At 40.0% G+C, this 24,507-nt stretch overlaps 1 protein-coding gene across 2 annotated transcripts in view; it reads right to left on the bottom strand.

Moving 5' to 3' along the window:
- Positions 1–24,507, bottom strand: part of LOC110486047 (mechanosensitive cation channel TMEM63B) — a 96,547-nt gene that overhangs the window by 52,013 nt on the left and 20,027 nt on the right. For both annotated transcript variants that reach the window (XM_090196058.1, XM_021557362.3), the window contains 8 exons: positions 21,698–21,788; positions 20,517–20,554; positions 11,265–11,407; positions 8,952–9,003; positions 8,625–8,733; positions 8,359–8,429; positions 3,426–3,506; positions 12–135 (listed from right to left, as the gene is read on the bottom strand). In XM_090196058.1, coding sequence (XP_090052184.1) covers positions 12–135; positions 3,426–3,506; positions 8,359–8,429; positions 8,625–8,733; positions 8,952–9,003; positions 11,265–11,407; positions 20,517–20,554; positions 21,698–21,788 — 709 coding nt within the window. The remainder of the gene's footprint in view (positions 1–11; positions 136–3,425; positions 3,507–8,358; positions 8,430–8,624; positions 8,734–8,951; positions 9,004–11,264; positions 11,408–20,516; positions 20,555–21,697; positions 21,789–24,507) is intronic.

The raw sequence follows: 24,507 nt of genomic DNA, 5'->3' as shown, positions 1-24,507 counted from the left end.
GGGTGTCGAACCTGCTCACAGCCTTTGATGACACAGCAGCAGAGGTGCCCACAGGGTTTGGGGTTGACCATGGTGGGCATGTGCTCTTTGGCCATGAGATCAGTGAAGAACTTTAAACTGCGCTCTGTCTTCTTCCTGTGAGGCAACACACGCACACAAAAATCATATTATAAGCTCTACACATGGTGCACACAACACACAATTCTGCACACATGCATGGTGACATCCATTACGACCACACAATCTAATCAGAGCTTCTACACCTGCATTGCTAGCTGTTTGGGGTTTTAGGCTGGGTTTCTGTACAGCACTTTGAGATATCAGCTGATGTACGAAGGGCTATATAAATACATTTGATTTGATCCGTATATACACTCGCGAACATGCATATACACGCTCACACATATAGCACCAGTCAGAAGTTCAGAAGTTAGGACAGACCTACTCATTCCAGGGATTTTGTTAATTTGGACTATTTGCTACATTGTACAATAATAGTGAAGACATCAAAACTATTAAACAACACATATGGAATCATGTGGTAACCAAACTTTTGACTGGTACAACAGACAAAGTAAAGCTCAAGACTTCGGGTGGGTGCATTCCGACACCTAACTTTGGCAATCAATTCCAGTAGCATGGAGGATTTCCCCAGCCACTGGAGATCAATAGTGTTTAGCATCAGTGGGAGAGTAGGAGGAGATCAAGATGGCCACTGCTGAGTCATCAAGGGCTACTTCAGTCATCAGAACTCACTGACCTAAAAAAATAAGGCCTCTCTCCTCCGATATCTTTTAGGTCACACAGATAACATGTCTTTGCAACAGTGTCCATAACGTTGACTAACTTTGTTTAAAGGGGTTTGTCTACAGGTTATTTTCTAAGTGTAATGAATTACAGTTACCTATCCAACATTATAATCAGTAAAGTAACTTTTGGATTACCCAAACTCCATTAAGTAATCTAAGTTTAGGCATCAACTCCGAATGGTTAAGGTTTGTAATAGGCTTAGAACAAAAATTTAAAAAACAACTTTCTATCGGTGGATTCAAACATGCAACCTTTGGAACCAGAGGCAGACACCCATCCACCATCTCCGTTCACAACACCCTAGCAAAACCAAAGCCTACTTGATGGTAACAGAGCTCACTGTTGCCCCTAGTGGCTGGTTCCGACATCCTCAGACATGGATGGATGAATGTTGAATCCTGACTTGTATCACGGGTGAACTACCTGTTCAAGATATAGGATTTTCAAGAAGCAAAGTGTAACTTGCCACATCACTGTATTAACTAAACTAAATTAAAAAAATACCCAAATATAGTTTGCGTGGATTATTCCTTGAAGAGGCATTAGAAGACAAAAATAAACCATCAAACACATTTGGTGTGTCATCATAGTGGTCTCGGATTTGTGGTCAGACTCGCTCACCTGGAACAAACTTTTTCCAATGCTGAATTGACATGTCATTGAGAAAACAAAGGAGTTAATGTATTTTTTCTCAATCATCGTTTCTGCATTTAAATGTAATCCAAGAAGTAAACATGTAACAGTTACTTTCTAAATGTAATCTGTTAGTTACCTATCCAAAATTCTAATCAGTAAACGGTATTTATGGATTACCCAAACTCAGTAAAGTAATCTAAGTGTAGGCATTAAATCCACATTCTTAAGGTTAGGCATTAACCAGTGATGGAAAAAGTACCCAATTGTCATACTTGAGTCATTTTCTGTTAAGGTATCTTTACTTTTACTCAAGTAAAAGTCACACAGTAAAATGCTACTTGAGTAAAAGTGAAAAAGTATTTGATTTTAAATATACTTAAGTATCACAAGTAAAAGTATAAATCATTTCAAAATCCTTATATTAGGCAAACCTGAAGGCGTGATTGTCTTCGTTATTTACGGATAGGCCAGGGCACAGCTTCAGACTTAATTTACAAGTAAAGCATTTGTATTTAGTGAGTCTGCCAGATCAGAGGCAATAGGGATGAGCAGGGATGTTCTCTTGATAAGTGTGTAAATTGGACTATTTTCCTGTCCTGTTAAGCATTCAAAATGTAGCGGGGTACTCTTGGGTGTCAAGGAAAATGTATGGTGTAAAAAGTACATTATTTTCTTTAGGAATGGAGTGAAGTAAACGCTGTCAAAAATATAAATAATAAAGTAAAATACAGATACCAAAAAAACTACTTAAGTAGTACTTTAAAGTATTTTTACACCACAGGCATCAACTCTGAATGGTTAAAGTTAGAGTTAAGGATTAGTTACTCCCCGTGTAGTTACTCCTCAACCCTGTGTCTCCATATACAATTCAAACACTATTTTATGAACATTACACTTGCCTTGGCCCATTTGTTGAGAGTGAGGAGGTAATGAATTAAATGTATATCTCCAACAATGTTTTTGCTTTTGAGCCCTTTTTTTCCCCTTCAAAAAGACAGGAATAAATTCCACCTGGAGTTCTTCTACAGTAACTACAGATGTAGGATCTTAATTAGACCGGTATTGTCGGAGGAAAATAATAATCCTGAATAAACCGGATTTGTACGTTTAGTCCATCATGTAGCTGGATCAAAACGAGGCTACATGAAGTGGAATACTGATAATGTGTGTTAGCGCGGGTTTCAGTGAAAATATGTTCAATCACTCATCTGCATTGCAGCGCAGGAAAATCAAAGCAACAAAAGAGTGATCAAATTAAATGGGAAGTCATATTTATAATATAGGCTATAGAATATACCTCACGTGACAAGACTATGTAATTATCCTATTAAAAATGTTTGACTCCATAAAGATTATTTAGCAAAATGCAAGAAACTGTAGTTGACTTACAGTAATAGGCTATCAAGAAAGTTGTCTTTCAAAAGGCAAAAAACTGTAATATTATTGTCAAATAAATGAAAAACTTGTACAAGGCACAAGCTTAAGTTACAAAGCCTTATTGTAGGTATGATCAGGCCGGGAACAAGAGAGAAGTCATGGCTTGTGCCATAGCTCTTGGGGGAGAGAGAGGTAGAAAGACTGTATATTTCACCAACGCAGGTCAAGAACAAAGAGAAAGAGACAATGAATCTAGGAGCTTTTTTTATAAGAATCTGACTTGTTGACCAATGGCATTACTGTTGAGTTAACTTCCAATCATATCAGACCCGCAGGATATAAAGACAACAGAACCTCTGCTTTACAGAGGTGTGACAGAATGGGGTATGTGGAGAGCAACACAGAGAAGGCTAAATTCTTAAGACAAAATAAAATCTTTGCATACAGTGTAGATTCACTTCAGGGGCTGGGCCGCCGTATAATCCTTCATCTGTACAATTTTGTCAAGCAAAGCCATTTTATGTAGTGAGGGTTGGATATGTTCGGGGCTGAAATTGTGACTAAGCAGTGAGAATGAACACAACAGCAGGTAAAGGTCTCACCTCTCAGCATTCAGGGACATGAGTTTGGCTACGTTGTAGCAGATTCGAGCATCCAGAACAGTGCAGTCCTCATAGGCTTGTCTGTGGGACAATGGCGAGAGAAAACAAAACAGAACAATTACCATACTATAACGAGTTGATAAAGTCAGTGATCTTAAAATGTAGTGACATTTTTTTTATATTAAGCAAACCAGATGGCACAACTTTGTTTTTTAAATTTACAGATAGCCAGGGGAACACTCCAACACTCAAGACATCATTTACAAATGAAGCATGTGTGTTTAGTGAATCTGCCAGATCAAAGGCATGGCGATGACCAGGGATGTTCACTTGTTAAGTGTGTGAATTATACAACTTTCCTGTGTTACGTTCTAAATAACAGGGTACAACCTGACAGACAACTAGGAAAATCTCAAACCAAGTTTATTCTTGTATCAGCTTTGCATATCTGGATTTGGGGATTTCCTCCAATTCTTCCTTGCAGATTCTCTCAAGCGCTGTTAAATTATATGGGGAGCAGCATTGAACAGTAATCTTAAAGTATTTCCACAGATTTTCAATAGTATTCAAGTCTGGGCTTTGCCTGGGCCACTCAAGGACGTTCACATTTTTCATCGAAAGCTATTCCAACATTGCTTTGGCTGTATGCTTGGGGTCATTGTCCAGTTGGAAAGTAAATCTTTACACTGGTTTAAGGTCTTTTGCACTGTGAAGCAGGTTCTCATCAAGGATTTGCCTGCATTTGGATACATTCATTGTTCCCCTCTATCCTTACCAGGCTCACAGTACCTGCCACTGAAAAGCATCCCCAAAGCATGCTGCCACCACCATGCGTCACAGTAGGGTGGTGTTAGACAGGTGATGAGCTGTGCCTGATTTTCTCCAGATATAGTGCTTTGCATTCAGGCCAAAGAGTTCAATTTTGGTCTCATCAGACCACATAATCTTTTGCCTTATGCGTATGGACAGCCAGCTGGGTAGTTGTTTTCAATTTCCCAATGATGGAGACCACCGTACTCTTGGAAACTTTCAATACCTCTAGAAATTGTTTTATATCCTTTGTAGTGGAAATGTTTAGTGTCCTCTGTGTGTCTGCAAATGCGTGACTACATGTAGCATATTGTTTCTTGTTATTGTGTTAGGATGGGAACACATTGTTACTTTGGCCCAACGCCTAGAAACTGCGTGTGAAAGGTCATGGTCAGCCTATTGCACCCCGAGAGCAGAGACGCCTAGTTTGTGCATGAGCATAAAGAGTGCTGAAGGAAGAGCATCCCTTCACAGCTTCTGACAGACTTGTACTTTGAGTATTAAGTTTGTTGTAACCTCTCCGACCATGATAATACATCTGTTCATTAACTTTGACTGAGTCCTTAATGTTGAATTTCCACGACACCGTCCCCAGCGGTACCGGAGTGCCAAGTCGAGATCCAAAAGGCTTCTTAACAGCTTCTACCAACTAGCCATAATACACCTGAACAGCTAATCAAAGGGCTAGCCTGAAAAGCTAATCAAAGGGCTAGCCTGAACAGCTAATCAAAGGGCTAGCCTGAAAAGCTAATCAAAGGGCTAGACTGAACAGCTAATTAAAGGGCTAGCCTGAACAGCTAATCAAAGGGCTAGCCTGAAGAGCTAATCAAAGGGCTAGCCTGAAGAGCTAATCAAAGGGCTAGCCTGAACAGCTAATCAAAGGGCTAGCCTGAACAGCTAATCAAAGGGCTAGCCTGAACAGCTAATCAAAGGGCTAGCCTGAACAGCTAATCAAAGGGCTAGCCTGAACAGCTAATCAAAGGGCTAGCCTGAACAGCTAATCAAAGGGCAACCCAGACCGCTCTTTTACGCTGCTGCTACTCTGTTTATAATCTATGCATAGTCACTTTAACTCTACCTATATGTACATTATTAACTCAATTACCTCGACTAACCAGTGCCCCCTCACATTGACTCTGTACCAGTATCCCCAATATTATAGCCTCCCTTGTTATTTTACTGCTGCTGTTTAATTATTTGTTACTTTTACCGGCTTGTAAGTAAACATTTCACTGTAAGGTCTACTACACCTGTTGTATTCGGTGCATGTGACAAATAGAATTGGATTTCATATACTGTACGCCTCATCACAGTTCAATTTCAGATATCTACAGACAGTTTCTTGGACTTCATGTTATGATTTATACTCTGACAAGAATTGTCAATTGTGTTTCTTTCTAAATGATGTCCAAACAATTGAATACTTAAATCAGGTTGTAGTAACAGCTCAAGGATGACCAAAGGAAATTGGAGTGTCATAGCAAAGGGGTGTGAATACTTACGTTAATGAGATATTTCTGTATTTCATTTTCAATACATTTGTAAATCTTTCTAAAAACATGTTCTCACTTTGTCATTATGGGGTATTGTGTGTGGTTGGGTGAGATGTTATATTTGAATCCATTTTGAGTTCATACTGTAACAAAGAAATATGGAATAAGTCAAGGGGTATGAATACTTTTTTTGGCACATACAGTGGGGTCGGAAATTATTGACACCCTTGATTAAGATGAGCAATAATGACTGTATAAAATTCAAAGACTGAGCTTTATATTATGCTCAAAAAAAATTGGGACTGGTATTTATTAAGGATCCCCATTACCTGCTGCCAAGGCGCCAGCTACTCTTCCTGGGGTCCAGCAACATTAATGCCGTTTTATACCATTTCAAATATTACATGACATTACATTTCGTAACACTTTACCCAATACATTAAGTGTGTTCCCTCAGGCCACTATCACATATTTACAAAACAACATCCATGTGTACGAGTGTAGAGTGTGTGTCTTATGTGCCTGTGTGAGCGCGTCTTCACAGTCCCCGCTGTTCCATAAGGTGTTTTTATCTTAAATGTATTTTAAATCTGATTCTACTGCTTGCATCAGTTACCTGATGTGGAATAGAGTTCCATGTAGCAATGGCTCTATGTAGTACTGTGCGCCTCCCATAGTCTGTTCTTGACTTGGGGATTGTGAAGAGACCTTTGGTGGCATGTCTTGCGGGGAATGCATGGGTGTCTGAGCTGTGTGCTAGTAGTTTAAAAACATGCACCTCAGTGCATTCAGCTGGTCAACACTTCTTACAAAAATAAGTGGTGATGAAGTCAATCTCTCTTCCACTTTGAGCCATGAGAGATGTACATGTATATCATTAATGTTAGCTCTCCGTGCACATTTAAGGGCTAGCCGTGCTGCCTTGTTCTGAGTCAATTGTAATTTGCTGAAGTCTCTGTGTTTCACCTGACCACACAACTGAACAGTGGTCCCGGTGCAAAAAAAGTAGAGCCTGTAGGACCTGCCTTGTTGATAGTGTTGTTAAAAAGGCTTTACTCAAAGCCAGTGGCATTTCGTTAGTAAAGATTGAGAAAAGTAAGGGGTCTAGGACAGCCAACCTCGGAAATTCCTGATTCTACCTGGATTGTGTTGGAGAGGCTTCCATTAAGTTAACACACTGTTCTGTTAGACAGTTAACTCCTTATCCAAAATATAGCAGGGGGTGTAAAGCCATAACTCATATGTTTTTCCATCAGCAGACTATGATCAATAATGTCAAAAGCCGTACTAAAGTCTAACAAAACAGCTCCCACAATCTCTAACATAATTTCTCTCAACCAATCATCAGTCATTTGTGTAAGTGCAGTGCATGTTGAATGTCCTTCTCTATAAGCATGCGGAGATTCTTGTTAATTTGTTTACAGTAAAATAGCACTGTTCTTAAACAATTTTTTCCAAATGTTTATCAAGAGTTGGTAATAGGCTGATTGGTCAGCTATTTGAGCCAGTAAAGGGGGCTTTACTATTCCTGGGCAGCGGAATTACTTTTGCTTCCCTCCAGGCCTGGAGGCACACTTTCTAGTAGGCTTAGACTGAAGATATGGCAAATAGGAGTGTCAATATCATCCACTATTATCCTCAGTAATTTTCCATCCAAGTTGTGAGACCCCCGTGGCTTGTCATTGTTGATATAAAACAAAAAAATATTGTCTAACAATACAATTCTTCAGAGAAATACATTTACAAGTAATATTTTTTTTCTCTAAAAAAGGGTCAAAATGATTTACACCCATACATATTCTTTTTAATAAAGTAGTAAAATATGTAGTATTTGGTCCCTTATTCCAAGCATGAAATGACTACATCAAGCATGTGACTCTACAAACTTGTTGGACGCATTTAGTTATTTTTTTGTGTTTAAGATTATTTTATGCCCAATATAAATGAAATGGAAAATAATGTACTGTGTCATTTGAGTCACTTTTACTGTAAATCAGAATATACCATTTTTCTAAACACTTAAGCTACCATGTTACAGATAATCCTGAATTAATCGTGAATAATGAGTGAGATCATACCCCCAAGACATGCTAACCTCCCCTGTCACTGGTAATGTTAAGAAACATATGTTTTGAATGTGTTTAGAAACATTCTGTTCTTATTTACAATAGAATTGACTACAAAATGACAATACATTACTTACCATTAATTTATATTGGGCACAACATAATCGGAAACACAACCAAAAGGAACTGCAAATGCATTTGTAGGGTCACAAGCTTGATGTAGTCACTGCATGCTAGGAATATAGGACCAAGGACTACCTTATTTATAAGTCTTTGGGGGTGTGAATAATTTTGACACCTTTCCCTTTTGAGAAAATAAATATTGCTGGTAAAACAAAATCTCTTTCTCGGAACAATTGTATTAGTATGAAATATAATTTCCCTTTTTTTTTTGCATACAATATAGCTCAGTATTTGGATTATTTACTTTACACAGTCATTATTGATCATCTTTATCAATGACGTCAATAAATTCTGACCATACTGTAGAATTTACCACACATGCAGGTGCAAGCCAATGCCTTGCTGATGCCTGACAGGAAATGAAACCAGAGAAACGCTTACTCAAAGTGTTGTTTTATGTGGACCTCTTCGGCATATTTGGAGATCCCATTGATAAATAAAGTGCGTTTCACCTGGAAAAAAAGAGCATATGCCTTGATTTATGACTGCTGAAAATAACACATCTGTTAATCAGATGTTGACATTTACTGTACATCAGAACAATTACATTCCAAATGTTCCTATAGTGGCCCCACTGATTAAGTGGACTTTGCATTCATCTGATTTTGACTAAGCTGGATAAACAAATAAAATAAAATAAACTTTACCAGGTCGTCCTCCTTGTAATGCATCTTGGAAGTGTGTCGTCTCATGCTGTACACAGTCAGAAGCAGGTATATGAATGCAAACGAAGTGTGGAGCCACAAGAGGTTAGTCCTGAGAAAATGCAGAAGAGGTTTCAAAAATGTGTTGGTTAAAATATGTCTAGAAACATTACAATCAGCATATAATCATCTGATCATGATGTCACAAAACATTGCAACCAGTTTTGCCTGCTGGGATTGTCCGTAACTACCAATCATTCTTTATTTTCAAATAATGCCATTGGTTTAATAACCAACTATATAAAAGCATGTTATAAAATATGTACCAACCCAGACTTCAGGTTTGCTATAGTGGTCCGCCCAAAGCTGTATGCATTATTTTCTGCTGACAAAAAGAGAACAATGTATATAGACGTTTCCTTGTGAAATTACCTTTAACTATTTATATTGTCTGTAGTTAGTTATCTGTTTGTCAATTTAAATAAGACTTTCTTGTAGTTTAGTTATGATAGTCAACCTAAACAAAGTAGTCTGCCAAAGAATACAACCTAAGAGCCGAGATACACTACGTGACCAAAAATATGCAGACACCTGCTCGTTGAATATCTCATTCCAAAATCAAGGGCATTACAGGAGGTTGGTCCCTTCTTTGCTGCGATAACAGCCTACACTCTTCTGGGAAGGCTTTCCGCTAGATGTTGGAACACTGCTACGTGTACTTGCTTCCATTCAGCCACTAATGTTGAACGATTACGCCTGGCTCGCAGCCCGCATTCCAATTCATCCCAAAGGTATTTGATGGGATTGAGGTCAGGGTTCTATGCAGACCTGTCAAGTTCTTCCACACTGATTTTGACAACATTTCTGTATAGGCCTTGCTTTGTGCACAGGGGCATTGTCATGCTGGAACAGGACAGGGCCTTCCCCAAACTGAACAATGAAAAACTGCCCCAGACCATTATTCCTCCTTCACCAAACTTGACAGTTGCCACTAGGAATTGGGACAGGTAGCATTCTCCTGGCATCCGCCAAACCCAGATTAGTCCATCGAACTGCCAGAAGGTGAAGCGTGATTCATCACTCCAGAGAAAGCATTTCCACAGCTCCAGAGTCCAGTGGCGGCGAGCTTTACGCCACTCCAGCCGACGCTTGGCATTGCGCATGGTGATCTTAGGCTTGTGTGCGGCTGCTCGGCGATTGAAACCCATTTCATGAAACTCCCAACAAACAGTTATTGTACTGACGTTGCTTCCAGAGGCAGTTTGGAAGTCGGTAGTGATGACAAGGAAGCCTGTACAGAATAAAAATATTCCAAAATATGCATCTTGTTTGCAATAAGGCACTAAAGTAAAACAGCAAAAAATGTGGCAAAGAAATTAACTTTCTCAGTGCCGAGGTGTCACTACAGCCTCGGGTTCGATCCCGTGACCGGGAGACCCATGAGGCGGCGCACAAATGGTCCAGCGTCATCCTGGTTTTGCCAGCCAGGAATTCCTCGTCTCATCTTGTCTCTAGCGACACCTTGTGGCCGGCCGGGCGCCTGCAAGCTGACTTCAGTTATCAGTTAGACAGTGTTTCCAACGACACATTGGTACAGCTGGCTTTCATGTTAAGCGAGCAGTGTGTCAAGAAGCAGGGCGGCTTTGTAGGGTCTTGTTTCGGAGGATGCATGCTTCTCGACCTTTGCCTCTCCTGAGTCCATAGGTGAGTTGCAGCGATGAGACAAGACTAACTACCAATTGGATATCACAGAATTCGGAATAAAAAGGGGTAAAAGTAAAAAATTGGAGTAGGGAGTGTTTAGGAAAAAAATAAATGTAATAGAGCTAAGCACCGATAAAATCCTAAAGGAAAACCTAGTTCAGTGCTATCCAACAGACACTTGGAGACAAATTCACAGTACAGTAGACCAATATCCTAAAACACAAGGCCAAATACATGATGGAATTGCTTACCAACATGATGTTGAATGTTCCTGGGTGGCGTAGTTACAGTTTTGACTTAAATTGGCTTAAAAATCTATGTCAGTGCTTGAAGAACTTTAGAAAAGAATAATATGCAAATATTGTACAATCCAAGTGTGCAAATTTCTTAGAGACATACTCAGAAAGACTCACAGCTTTAATGGATGCCAACGTGATTCTAACATGTATTGACTGAGGGTTGTGTTCAATATATTTGCAAAAAAATCTACAAGTATGTTTTCACTTTTTCATTATGGTGTATTGTGTGTAGATGGGATTCCATTTGGAATTCAGGCTGTAACAACAAAATGTGAAATAAGTCAAGGGGTTTGAATAATTTTTGAAGGCACTGCAAATGCCTTAATGGGCTGTTTTGCCATATCATAAACCCAAACAAGGACCCATTGGACCATTTGTGTTTTTGTTGTCATAGGAGATTTTGTAAACTTTTAACTGTACAATGGAGAGCAGATATGCTACTTATGTGCCTATCTGATGGAATACGCCTTCCTTCATCTTGTTCCATTGTTTATTTCTTTGTTGAAGTCACATTATTTATGTACAGTCTCATATGACAAAAACAATGTAGTGCGTCTTTAGCTTAAGGTGATCTCATTAATAAGGGATTTATAAGGTAAACAAGAGGTACATATCATTAATCGAAATCTAGCACACTCACCCAAAAGGTCTCCAGAAAAGTTGACCGGCAGGACGATGCCCACAGACAGAACCCCAACAACCACAAGCTGGCCGATGATGTGGCGCTGGAAGGAAAGGTAGTGCACAGCATCCTCACCACACTTCTCCCGGATCTCCTCGTCCCTAGGTGGGGTGAGGGCAGGAGAAGTGGGTTCACTTTTGGAGTATAAGCTGAGCCCCATTTTCACAGAGACAAGAAAGTTACTTTTGGTGAAAGGGGTAGGGGGTAACATTTTTTACATTCTAACCACAATAAACCCAGCATGAGACCTAGTCATGTGCAGACCTGGGATAACTAGTTTAACTATGCTTTGTGCAAAGTAACAATTTTTTAGGAGGAACAAATGGTTTGCTTGGAGATGACTACAATAAATGGCATGGCTGTATCTGGAACTGCATGTTGCAGATAGAAATATAATTAATAGAGCACAAACAATTTCCTATACTATTCCAATCTATCCGACAGCAGATCAACTGAAAGCTGCAATTGATTTTATGATAGCTGAAAATACTGCAGAGACGTTCAAAGCCATTTGCAAACATCAAGTTGGATGCTTAGAAAAAACAATTTAACATATTTTTTCATCTGGAGGGCAAGTGCTCGTTTCAAACACACACTATACCATCTTTAAAGGGACAGTTTACACAGAATACAAACTAAAAATGATTTTCAACCTACCTTGGCTGTAGTTAATTCCGTTTTTTCCCTTTTGACATTTAATAGTCATATTTAGTCAACATTGAACTGTTCTTATGCCTGTGTAATAAAACAAATTACTTTTGGCGCAACATTTTATTAGCATGTTGTTAAACGTTTTGATAATTTCATAGCAATGAGTTGAGTATTTATAACGATTACTATTATGCTAATTATTTGGAAAAAAAAGTCCTATGTAACACCAATGTTGCTATAGTAATAATCAGTAACTACACATGTATACGAACTTGATGTCAAGTGTTATTATATTACCTTGTGTCTCACTCATTATGAAAATACATGTGTTAGACATTTAGAAATGGCAAAAGTGGTCTACTCTAATATTGAGATGATTCTCTGTCCCCCGCGTATTTATTTCTAGGATATATATTAAAATTCATGTATAAGAGCCCTCCAAACCATGTGCTAATGATCATACACTGAACAAAAATAAAAACAACATGCAACAACTTCAAAGATTTTACAGAGTTGCAGTTCATAAGGAAATCCGTCAATTGAAATAAACTCACAAAATGTAAGAAATAAGTATTTTGTGCTTATGGAACATTTCATGGGTGTTTTAATTCAGCTCATGAAACCAATACGTTACATGTTGTTTATATTTTTGTTCAGTATATATTTAGTATACTAATTCAACTAGCTGTTGTAGTTTTTGGTTCTTCAAATATTTGGCAGCCATCAAATAAACACGTTGGTGTTTTCAAATGACTTGCATTCAGTGCCTTCAGAAAGTATTCAGCTCCCTCGATTTTTACCACTTTTTTTTGTTACAGACTAAATTTAAAATGGATTAAATTGAATGGCTGTGATTGCAGTTACTCCACAATACTAACCTAATTGACTGAGTGAAAAGGCTGTACAGAATACAAATATTGCAAAACATGCATCCTGTTTGCAACACGCCACTAAAGTAATACTGCAAAAGAAATAGGCAACGCAATTAACTCTTTGTCCTGAATATGTTATGTTTTGGGTAAATTCAATACAACATTACTGAGTACCACGGTCTATATTTACAAGGATAGTGATGACTGCATCATGTTATGGGTTTGCTTGTAATCGTGATGGACTGGGGAGTTTTTCAGGATACATGTTTTTTTTTTTTACTGAATGGAGCTAAGCACAGACAAAATTCTAGAGGAAAACCTGGTTCAGTCTGCTTTCCAACAGACACTGCCAAAAACTACACTGGAATTGCTTACCAAGACGACTGTGAATGTTACAGTTGACTCTTGCTTGACAATCTACGGCAAGACCAAAAAAAATGGTTGTCTAGCAATGATCAACAACCAGTTTAACAGAGCTTGACGAATTTTGAAAAGAATAATGGTTAAATGTTGCACAATTCAGGTGTGGAAAGCTCTGAGACGTACCCAGAAATACTCACAGCCCACAACTCTCAAGTGATTCTAACATGTATCGACTCAGGGGGTTTGAAAACCTATCTAATCAAGATACATTAGTGTTATTTTTATTTTTTATTTGACAAATATTAGAATTTCTTCCAATTTGACTTGAATATTTTGTGTAGATCGTTGACCAAAAAAAATGACAATTAAATCCATCTTAATCCCACTTTGTAATATAACATCTGGAAAAAGGGATGTGAATACTTTCTGAAGGTACTTCCAATATTATTTGATTTTCTGAAAGATATGCAAAATACTTTGAAACCTAATTTGCTTTTTTTGTGACCCGTATATGAATAACAAAGGAAATAATTGCCTTTGAAAACTCAATTTTTAAAAAACTCTATATTCAACTACCTAGAGTCTTTGAAAAGTTGGTATTTAAAATAAACAAAATACAACTATTTCTGCCCAGGTCTGTGACCAGGTAAATTCATTAACACTTGCATTGTTAAAGACCATTATAATTTGAAATTCAAACAGCCCTCGTGGTTTAACAACCCAGCCCTTCCAAATTGCCGGTTGCACATTGATACTTACAAAAGGGGACACACCTAAAACGTTTTTTTTTTCCCAAGAGGCTGTTTAAACAAAGGCCATTCACACTCTTAAATTTGTGTATGGGGAATGTATAAAACTGTTAGATTACAGTATTCGATTTTAATTTTATTTAACCTTTATTTAGGCAGGGGAGTCCCATTGATAACAAAGGCATATTTTTCAAGGGAGCACTACATGACAAGACCAAGTAGTTACACAATCAAGGACGGACCAGAGGAAACAAAGAAAAATACAAAAAAAACGATCATAAAAAATAAAAAAACACATTCCCCAGTGAAGAGGTCGACCAACAATCTGAATTGTCTGAATGGGACCAACGCGTACAACTGTAGGGCTTTCTGAAAATTCTTCGCACATCACTAAGAACACACTAAAAGCAGTTTCACCTAAATCTGTAGTGGCAGAAGAATTTTCAAGAGTTACCATATCCTGTCGCAGGGATGGCTCTCTCATACTTCAATAGGTTAGTTACAATGTTAGGTAATTTGGGTGTTTTAGCAAAAGGCCTTTATAAACAAACAGAATGCAATGTTTTGACCTACGCAACGACAAAGAGGGACAGCCTATTTTCTGATAGGGAATGCAGTGATGAGTGCAAAACCTTTTGCCTGTGATAAAACAAAGTGTACTGCATGTAATGGCTATAATTAATGAAGTGGCAGCTGGAACAATGTAGAAGATGTCGCCATAGTCTAGGACTGGTAGGAACGTTAATGGAAAGATCTGCTTTCTACAATTAAGCAAGAGGCATGACCTATTTATATAATGCATAGTTTTATTCTCAACTTCTTAGTTATCCAAATGCCCAGATATTTGTAAACAGGGACGCAATCAATTTGGGCACCATCCAAGGAGTCATTGTTGAGCGCTCTAGAAAACAACATATACTTTGTTTTTCCCCTATTTAATACAAATGTCGGGTGAATTTGTGTTTTTTGTAAGACAATGAAAGCAGTCTGTAGGTCAGATAGAGCCTGGTCCATGGTGGAGGGGAATAAAATAGACACCAGTATTATCCCCATACAGGTGCAGTTTACAGTTATTCACAGACAAACCAATATTGTTCATGTAGATAGTAATAAGTACTGCACCAATAATAGGCCCATCAATAGATACACATTGTGTTAGATCTGTCAAGTAGTTTTTAAAGGAAAGGTTCATATATTTTGAATGTTATATGGTTTCTGTGCATTTCTGTTCTATCGATTTCCTGAGTTTCATGTGTACAGTTGAAGTCAGAAGTTTACATACACATAGGTTGGAGTCATTAAAACCCATTTTTCAACCACTCCACAAATTTCTTGTTAACAAACTAGTTTTGGCAGGTCGGTTAGGACATCTACTTTCTGCATGACAAGTAATTTGTCCAAAAATTTTTACAGACAGATTATATCACTTATAATTCACTGTCTCACAATTCCAGTGGGTCAGAAGTTCACATACACTAAGTTGACTGTGCCTTTCAACAGCTTGGAAAATTCCAGAAAATGATGTCATGGCTTTAGAAGAATCTGATAGGCTAATTGACATCATTTGAGTCAATTGGAGGTGTACCTGTGGATGTATTACAAGGTCTACCTTCAAACTCACTGCCTCTTTGCTTGACAAAAATCAAAAGAAATTAGCCAAGAACAAAAAAAAATAATAATAATTGTAGAGCAATTTCCAAATGCATGAAGGTCCCACGTTCATCTGTACAAACAATAGTACGCAAGTATAAACACCATGGGAACACGCAGCCGTCATACCGCTCAGGAAGGAAACGCGTTCTGTTTCCTAGAGAGGAACGTACTTTGGTGCGAAAAGTGCAAATCAATCCCAGAACAACAGCGAAGGACCTTGTGAAGACGCTGGAAGAAACCGGTACAAAATATCTATATCCACAATAAAACGAGTCCAATATCGACATAACCTGAAAGGCTGCTCAGCAAGGAAGAAGCCACTGCTCCAAAACCGCCATAAAATAGCCCGACTATGGTTTTCAACTGCACATGGGGACAAAGATTGTACTTTTTGGAGAAATGCCCTCTGGTCTGATGAAACAAAAATAGAACTGTTTGGCCATAATGTCCATCGTTATGTTTGGAGGAAAAAAAGGGGGGGGGGGGGGGGCTTGCAAGCCAAAGAACACCATCCCAACCGTGAAGCACGGGGGTGGCAGCATCATGTTGTGGGGGTGCTTTGCTGCAGGAGGGAGTGGTGCACTTCACAAAAAAGATTGCATCATGAGGAAAGAAAATTATGTGAATATATTGAAGCAACATCTCAAGACATCAGTCAGGAAGTTAAAGCTTGGTCGTAAATGGGTCTTCCAAATGAACAATGACCCCAAGCATACTTCCAAAGTTGTGGCAAAATGGCTTAAGGACAACAAAGTCAAGGTATTGGAGTGGCCATCACAAAGCCCTGACCTCAATCCCATAGGAAATTTGTGGGCAGAAGTGAAAAAGCGTGTGCGAGCAGGGAGGCCTACAAACGTGACTCAGTTACACAAGCTCTGTCAGGAGGATTGGGACAAAGTTCACCCAACGTATTGTGAGGGTTGATAATATGTTTAGGTTGCTATTCAGATTTTGTTTAAGCTGAAGCTATAATAAAAGTGTGCAACATATTGTGTGACTAGCTGAAGGCTGTGGCTAACCTTGGGTGTGGGCAGTTATCACGAGTTGTTGTGGACACATACAGAACGTAATGTAGCAAACAACAGACTGTCTTTTGTTAGAACTCAAACTTGGCAATAATGGGAAAGAGGTGTGGGTTCATAAGATATTCTGCCCAGCAACAACTACACCTGCCAACGGGAGTGCCTGGGGGCTGGGACCGACCCGTGCGCCAACGATAGGCTGAGTGAGTCTAAACCACGCTCAGCCTCTACTCTGACAGGCCAGCTCAGAAGCAGGAACTACTTCTGTCAGAGTATATTAGAAGAACTTTGTCAGGAACTAGTCAGTTCTCTGTTCTGCCCTGCGTGGTGTTACAGTGAACCCATATATACGAAAATTGCATTTACCATTTATTGCTTGACTAATAATAAAAAAACATAGAAGATTCTCAGTGACTCCGTGTCACCTTCTATCCTGATGCCAGATTCGATTGACGCAACTAACAAATCTATTGTGGGAAGCTTGTGGAAGGCTCCACAAAACATTTGACCCAAGTTAAACAATTTAAAGGCAATGCAACCAAATACTAATTGAGTGTATGTAAACTTCTGACCCACTGGGAATGTGATGAAAGAAATAAAAGCTGAAATAAATCACTCTACTATTATTCTGACATTTCACATTCTAAAAGTGTGTGATGATCCTAACTGACGTAAAACAGGGACATTTTATGAGGATTAAATGTCAGGAATTGTTAAAAACAGTTTAAATGTACATGGCTAAGATGTATGTAAACTTCCGACTTCAACTGTATCTGAGTTATTGGCGTTCAAGCAGACAGAAATCGATCCGACGTAGCACTGTGATTAAGTCGCTCTCACTACACTGGAAGTTAATAGGGATATGATATTTAGATTGCAAAAATGTCTATCGTACATGTCAGATTTCAATAATGGCCGATGTCATAACTCGGGAGGATGTTTCCTCTCGAATGAGCCATTGATTATATTTTTGTGATATTCCTACCTCGAGAAATGTGTAATTTAACAGTGGGTCTAGGACATTTTTCCTGTTTGTCTTCCTCTTAAGTCCAGGGGGCATTGCATGGTTCCATAGATAAAGATATTTACAGAAAGGAGATAGGAATCCAATGAATGAAGAACGTATAAAACCCCACCTAGCAGACTGTCCACAAATCGCATTCACGTTATCATGCTGCGTCACGCGGTTGCTAAACTAATCATCACGCAATCCCTTCAAAGTCAGTGTATATATCTATTTTCAACGAAAGCACGCAACGTCACGATTCCAAAATGTATACGATGTTACAGATAGCAAATTAATTATCGCATATCTCAGATTTTTTTGGGAAATATTGTACTTATCTTTGAGGAAATTGGTGCTAATGTTGGATTTGAGCTAGCGCTCAACAGACTCACATTCACTCCTTTACAGGAGAGCGCTCCTTCTCCCAGAATCGCAAAGAATGCACCGCACTGCCCATTGACGTAGCATGTTCCCATCTCCTCAAAAGTACACTGCTAAAAAAAATAAAGGGAACACTTAAACACAATGTAACTCCAAGTCAATCACACTTCTGTGAAATCAAACTGTCCACTTAGGAAGCAACACTGATTGACAATACATTTCACATGCTGTTGTGCAAATGGAATAGACAACAGGTGGAAATTATAGGCAATTAGCAAGACACCACCAATAAAGGAGTGGTTCTGAAGGTGGTAACCACAGACCACTTCTCAGTTCCTATGCTTCCTGGCTGATGTTTTGGTCACTTTTGAATGCTGCCGGTGCTTTCACTCTAGTGGTAGCATGAGACGGAGTCTACAACCCACACAAGTGGCTCAGGTAGTGCAGCTCATCCAGGATGGCACATCAATGCGAGCTGTGGCAAGAAGGGTTGCTGTGTCTGTCAGCGTAGTGTCCAGAGCATGGAGGCGCTACCAGGAGACAGGCCCGTACATCAAGAGACGTGGAGGAGGCCGTAGGAGGGCAACAACCCAGCAGCAGGACCGCTACTTCCGCCTTTGTGCAAGGAGGAGCAGGAGGAGCACTGCCAGAGCCCTGCAAAATTACCTCCAGCAGGTCCACAAATGTGCATGTGTCTGCTCAAACGGTCAGAAACAGACTCCATGAGGGTGGTATGAGGGCCCGACATCCACAGGTGGGGGTTGTGCTTACAGCCCAACACCGTGCAGGATGTTTGGCTTTTGCCAGAGAACACCAAGACTGGCAAATTCGCCACTGGCGCCCTATGCTCTTCACAGATGAAAGCAGGTTCACACTGAGCACATGTGACAGACGTGACGGAGTCTGGAGACGCCGTGGAGAACGTTCAGCTGCCTGCAACATCCTCCAGCATGACCGGTTTGGCGGTGGGTCAGTCATGGTGTGGGGTGGCATTTCTTTGGGGGGCCGCACAGCCCTCCATGTATTCGCCAGAGGTAGCCTGACTGCCATTAGGTACCGAGATGAGATCCTCAGACCCCTTGTGAGACCACATGCTGGTGCGGTTGGCCCTGGGTTCCTCCTAATGCAAGACAATGCTAGACCTCATGTGGCTGGAGTGTGTCAGCAGTTCCTGCAAGAGGAAGGCATTGATGCTATGGACTGGCCCGCCCGTTCCCCAGACCTGAATCCAATTGAGCACATCTGGGACATCATGTTTCGCTCCATCCACCAACGCCACGTTGCACCACAGACTGTCCAGGAGTTGGCGGATGCTTTAGTCCAGGTCTGGGAGGAGATCCCTCAGGAGACCATCCACCACCTCAACAGGAGAGTGCCCAGGCATTGTAGGGAGGTCATACAGGCACGTGGAGGCCACACACACACTACTGAGCCTCATTTTGACTTGTTTTAAGGACATTACATCAAAGTTGTATCAGCCTGTAGTGTGGTTTTCCACTTTAATTTTGAGTGTGACTCCAAATCCAGACCTCCATGGGTTGATACATTTGATTTCCATTGATCATTTTTGGGTGATTTTGTTGTCAGCACATTCAACTATGTAAAAAAAAGTATTTAATAAGAATATTTCATTCATTCAGATCTAGGATGTGTTATTTTAGTGTTCACTTTATTTTTTGGAGCAGTGTATATCAGCCGTTGCGAATGTCAACCCCCACTCTGATCTACATTGATCTGCAGGTTGAACATGGTGAGATCGTAGACTCCTAAATTGATAGTGCAATTTGTTTAGGCGATTTTACAGTGAACTAGCTACTTTACATGCTGATATCGTCTTTGGTTTCATTGTGTGTAGCTATGTTTGCTAGCTAGCTACCTAGCCCGCCAGCCAACCATAGAGTCGACTTGAGCTGCAATAGATTTCCACAACAACGTTACATGTTGCTACCAACCTTACAGATAACGCCAAAATGAAACATTTGTTCACAAAAATATTTTGTTCTAACATAGTGTTATTTAATACTGTAAATTAAAGGAATTAGTGGTTTTGGCTGGATTTGTTATTTAAACCAATTGCAAGTGGCATGACCTAAAGCCAATTGAAGTTAGCCTCTGAATCAGCAGGGAATGATCAACAGTGTAACATGCTTTGGAAAGGTCTAGAAAGGCGGCTGCACAATGTCTCGTCCATACAATTTACTACATGAGATGCAGCAGAGATGGTGCCATGTCCTGGTCTAAAACCAGACTGATGAACAATCTGGATACATTTCATAGATAAGAAAGAGTGTAGCTGAGAATTAATCGAGGATCCAATACTTTTGCTAGGCAATAATGTTTTGAAATAGGAACAAACAGTGATAAATAACTAATCGCCCTATCAGAGGTGGCCTTTAGCACAGTAGCAGAACTATTAATTTGGTTGCACATTTTGTGGCAACATTGACGTGCATCATCTCTGGCTTTCTCCCAATCAAGTATTTACATAGAATGTTGATAACAGACCCACTTACTTTATTCTGAAGATGGCAGTTAACCAGGAACAGAAGCCCTGCAGTGTAGACATGCACAATGAAAATCAGACATTTGAAAAATATGCAGTTGAAAACAGTCACCAGTCACATTTTCAACACATGAAGATTTAAAAATAAAAAAAATAATGAAATTCCACACAATCAAATAACTTGACAGTGTGATGCGTTATAAAAATGTTTTAGTTTTTAGGCCCCAATTCAATCAATTGCAGATAAATAAAAAACACAATGCTGGTTTATGCTGTATCAGAGGTGTTTAAATCCAACAGAGCAACATGCTATTCTCATGGTCATTGACATTGAACGTTAGTGTGAAACCTAAATTCAAAACACAGTGTAAACATTCTGAATTAAACTATGGTGTTACATTATCTGCAATTTATTTCATTGGGGCCCAAGTACTGTATGACCCGAGAGGGCAATAAAGAGGGGACTGTCTGGGGTAAAGCCAACCTGATCTGGACGGCTATAGCGGTAGCCCAATCGTGATGTGAGTTTTAGTGAACAGACAGGGAGAGAGGAGGAAGAGCCTTAGCCTGCCAGCTGGGATTAAAAGGTTAGGAGATAGAAAGATAACATGGACCTGAATTGACCTACTAGGGTGATTACAGTGCAACGTATGACTCGGGGATATGGTATGGAGTTGCATAGAATGTTCTTGGGGGACATTGGCGTGTGGATAACTGACCGGTCTAGCTTATATTTCTGTAGTAGTCACAAGTTGTTTGGACTAAAGGAAAATGTCTGTTCCACACACTGGGGCATTTTGCCTGAAGTATATTAATTCAAACTATCACCATATCTAATATTGTGTGGTATTAGTTGGAAGTCAAGAGTGATGGAGATAAGTCTCCCTTATTATAAAACATCTATGTACTGTATCTATAAGGGGTGGGTAGTCTTCATCAGGAGTCACTAAGTGGAAATCTGTCTGGTGGACAGGACCCACACTATACCCTCCCCCACCTGACTCCACCCACATCCAAGGCTGGCAGCCAACGGCTTTACAGTCCTTTGCTTGTCCTGCATTATTTAACAGGGATGGGAGGCAAAGCCAATGGAGTTGTTTAAAGAGCTGCACGTGTGACTAGTAGGAGACAACCTCAGTGGTGGGGAGACATTCAGAGGTGGGGAGACATTCGGAGGGAGGGATTTCTCACTTTATCCCGTTGATCGAAGTCGACAGAGCTGGAGACTGAAGTGAGACGTTCATAGCGGTCTGGCGCTTCAGAATGCAGAGCTGAGGCATCACTGGAAACAGAGGACAAGTGTCAGGCTTTGACGGAGGCACAAAGAACACGGCAGGACCGGGTTCTGCAACTGTTACGTTTGTTAATTTATGGTTTGAAACAGAATGGAAATGAGACTAGACGGATTTCCTCACAATTAAAATGAACAGTAGTCACAGCTAATGGGGTCGATTCCATTTAAATTCCATCAATTCAGAAAGTAAACAGAAAATTGGAATGTCAGTTTACAACATTTAAATGGAATTGACCCCAACCCACATCTTTCACTACTGCACATTTATCATAAAAATGCCCTTTTATTAAATTAACCCATAATAGTTCCTCAACAATGTCCATAGAACCATGCCATTCTGTGTTTATTTTATAGTCAGTTTGATAAACTCCATCTCTCTGAGGGTCTAACATGATACATTCAAGATCCCATCATCCTAGGCGGAATTACTGGCCAATCAAGCATCGCGGAGTTGGCACGCATGTAATCCTATATTTTTTTACTGTAGATACTATGCACTAACAAAATCACAGAACATTTCACTTGAACTCCCCACTCCAAGGCAAACATCAAGAAGGCTTCTACGTGAATGACATAATAGATGCCCAGCTCCACGAGTTCAACATAGCTACACAAACGTCAAACTCGTGGGGCTGGATAGATGTCTAGATAATGGTTTGTGCCATGACTGTAAAGACATCTGCCTTGTCAGGGAGGTATCAAGTAAAGGGTTACCCCTCACTCTATAGGACAAGGGACAAACACAGTGTGTAACTCGGACCAACACAACTCTGGCTGAGGTTGCCCCAAGTATGCCAAACATCTCAAAAATAAGGTAGGCATCATTGAGGATACCCTCGAGCCAAATAATGGTTAAACACCAAGGGCCCTATTCAATTATCTAATTTTTTTAATGCCAGGCACTACAGGCTAATGACTAACAGTTTCCAGAAAAAGAGAGAGACAGACAGAGAGACAGACATAGAGAGAGAGAGAGAAGAGGTCAAACAGGGAAATGGTTCCAATCATTTGTCCATCATAGATTTCTCATAGGGGATATGACACTTAAGATAAGAGCTGTGTTTCGTGTAGGCTTACCATGGCGTGACGTTTTGATAACCATGTAACTCTTTCTAGGACAAGGTGACTGGTCAATATATCTGTTTGTATTTAACCCCCCCCCCCCCCCCCCCCCCACAAAATGAAATGCTAATTGGCTGCTAATGTGGCTATCATAAAGAACTACAAATTCCATGATGATTTGGACAAGACCGCCGAATCCAGGCAAAGGTCATCTCTGGATGAACCATCTAATGTTAGCTAAATATGGTAATAAACAAATTGGGTCTGTGAACAGTCTTGTGCAAGTTTTAAATTGACACAATTTCCTTTTAGCAAAGGTGTCAACTAGAGATGACGTGCAGGAGCTTGCAGGGATTTGTAGTTTTGCATGACGTCTACTGATGTTAAGTAGCATTTTCAAATCAGAGTAAATAAAGCCGAATATATTGATAAGTCACCTTGTCTGAGAGAGATTTGCATGGCTCTCAAAACGTCACACCAGGGTAAGCCTATACGAAACACATGCCTTATTTTAAGTGTTTCTAAAAATCCCCTATGGAAAAAAATGAATGGTGAAAAATATGATTGGAACCATTTCCCTGTCTGACTGCTAGGTTTTATGGGTATTATGACACCTCCACTGTGGGGTTCTACAGCCTAGGTGATTGTGATTAAGGGGGGAAAAATACACTATTAGTGTGGTGCCTGGCCTCAACAACAACAGTTTTACTCCATCATTTCTTGAAGGGTAGGATTTGTTTTGACATATTCCGGAAAGCCAGTTAGCGATATTGAATTGGGCCCAAAGTCCACAAATAGATTGTGTTTTAGCTGCATCACCGAGTGTATATTGTAATCTCCCACCCTTATATCCTACAACAGAAGATCTACCACAGTCCAACAGTACACTTAGTCCAATGACAACATGTACAGATATGGGGGCAGTATACATTTCTCTGTCAGGGCAGAAGACCACATTCCACTTTCTAGCTGGATTCCAATCTGAAAACACTCCTGTCCTCTGCCTTTATTGAGGGGGAAGGGATGATTTTTTTGGACTGAGAACCCAGCCCGTTGAGAACTTTGCTTCTTGTGGTCTAATAAAAAGGGTTCACCCTGGAGGCGCTATCATCACAGCTAATGTCACAAGGATTCACAAAGACGCCACAGCAAGAGGGCCTAGTTAACATCCACCCTGATTCACCGTTTACCTTGTATTATTTGCTCTCAGTGTATCATAGTTACCCTTTTCTCTTCTCCGACTATGTTATATTCAAAACGTGTAAAAAGGAAGCATGCATGTCAAAAGATTCATATGTTAGGTGACAGTCAAAGCATCAGAAGCCATGGCAGATACACTGGTGGAAGTAAACAGTATGGTTAATGACACACAAGGCACTTATGGTGGGTTAACCAAAGTCAGAGTCGACACCCAATAAAATCCACAGCAAAAAGCAGTGACGGAGACCTCACACCAAACCATCTTGCTTGTTAATTAGACACACATACACCTTTCTCACACACACACACACACACCAACCCACAGCACACCCCAATTGGGGTGGATTCCAGTCCATTCTGGAATTGGATTGCAAGCATGCGCACACACGCGCACCTATCCGAAATGGAAAAAGAGAGAAAGTGTTAGTGCACCAGTTAGCAGGAC

The sequence above is a fragment of the Oncorhynchus mykiss genome, chromosome 13 (genome assembly GCF_057628025.1).
Source record: "Oncorhynchus mykiss isolate SJ-2025 chromosome 13, ASM5762802v1, whole genome shotgun sequence".
Classification (NCBI taxonomy): Eukaryota; Metazoa; Chordata; class Actinopteri; order Salmoniformes; family Salmonidae; genus Oncorhynchus; species Oncorhynchus mykiss.
Note: the sequence above shows the minus strand (reverse complement) of the source record. Positions and strands in the feature narration are given on the sequence as shown.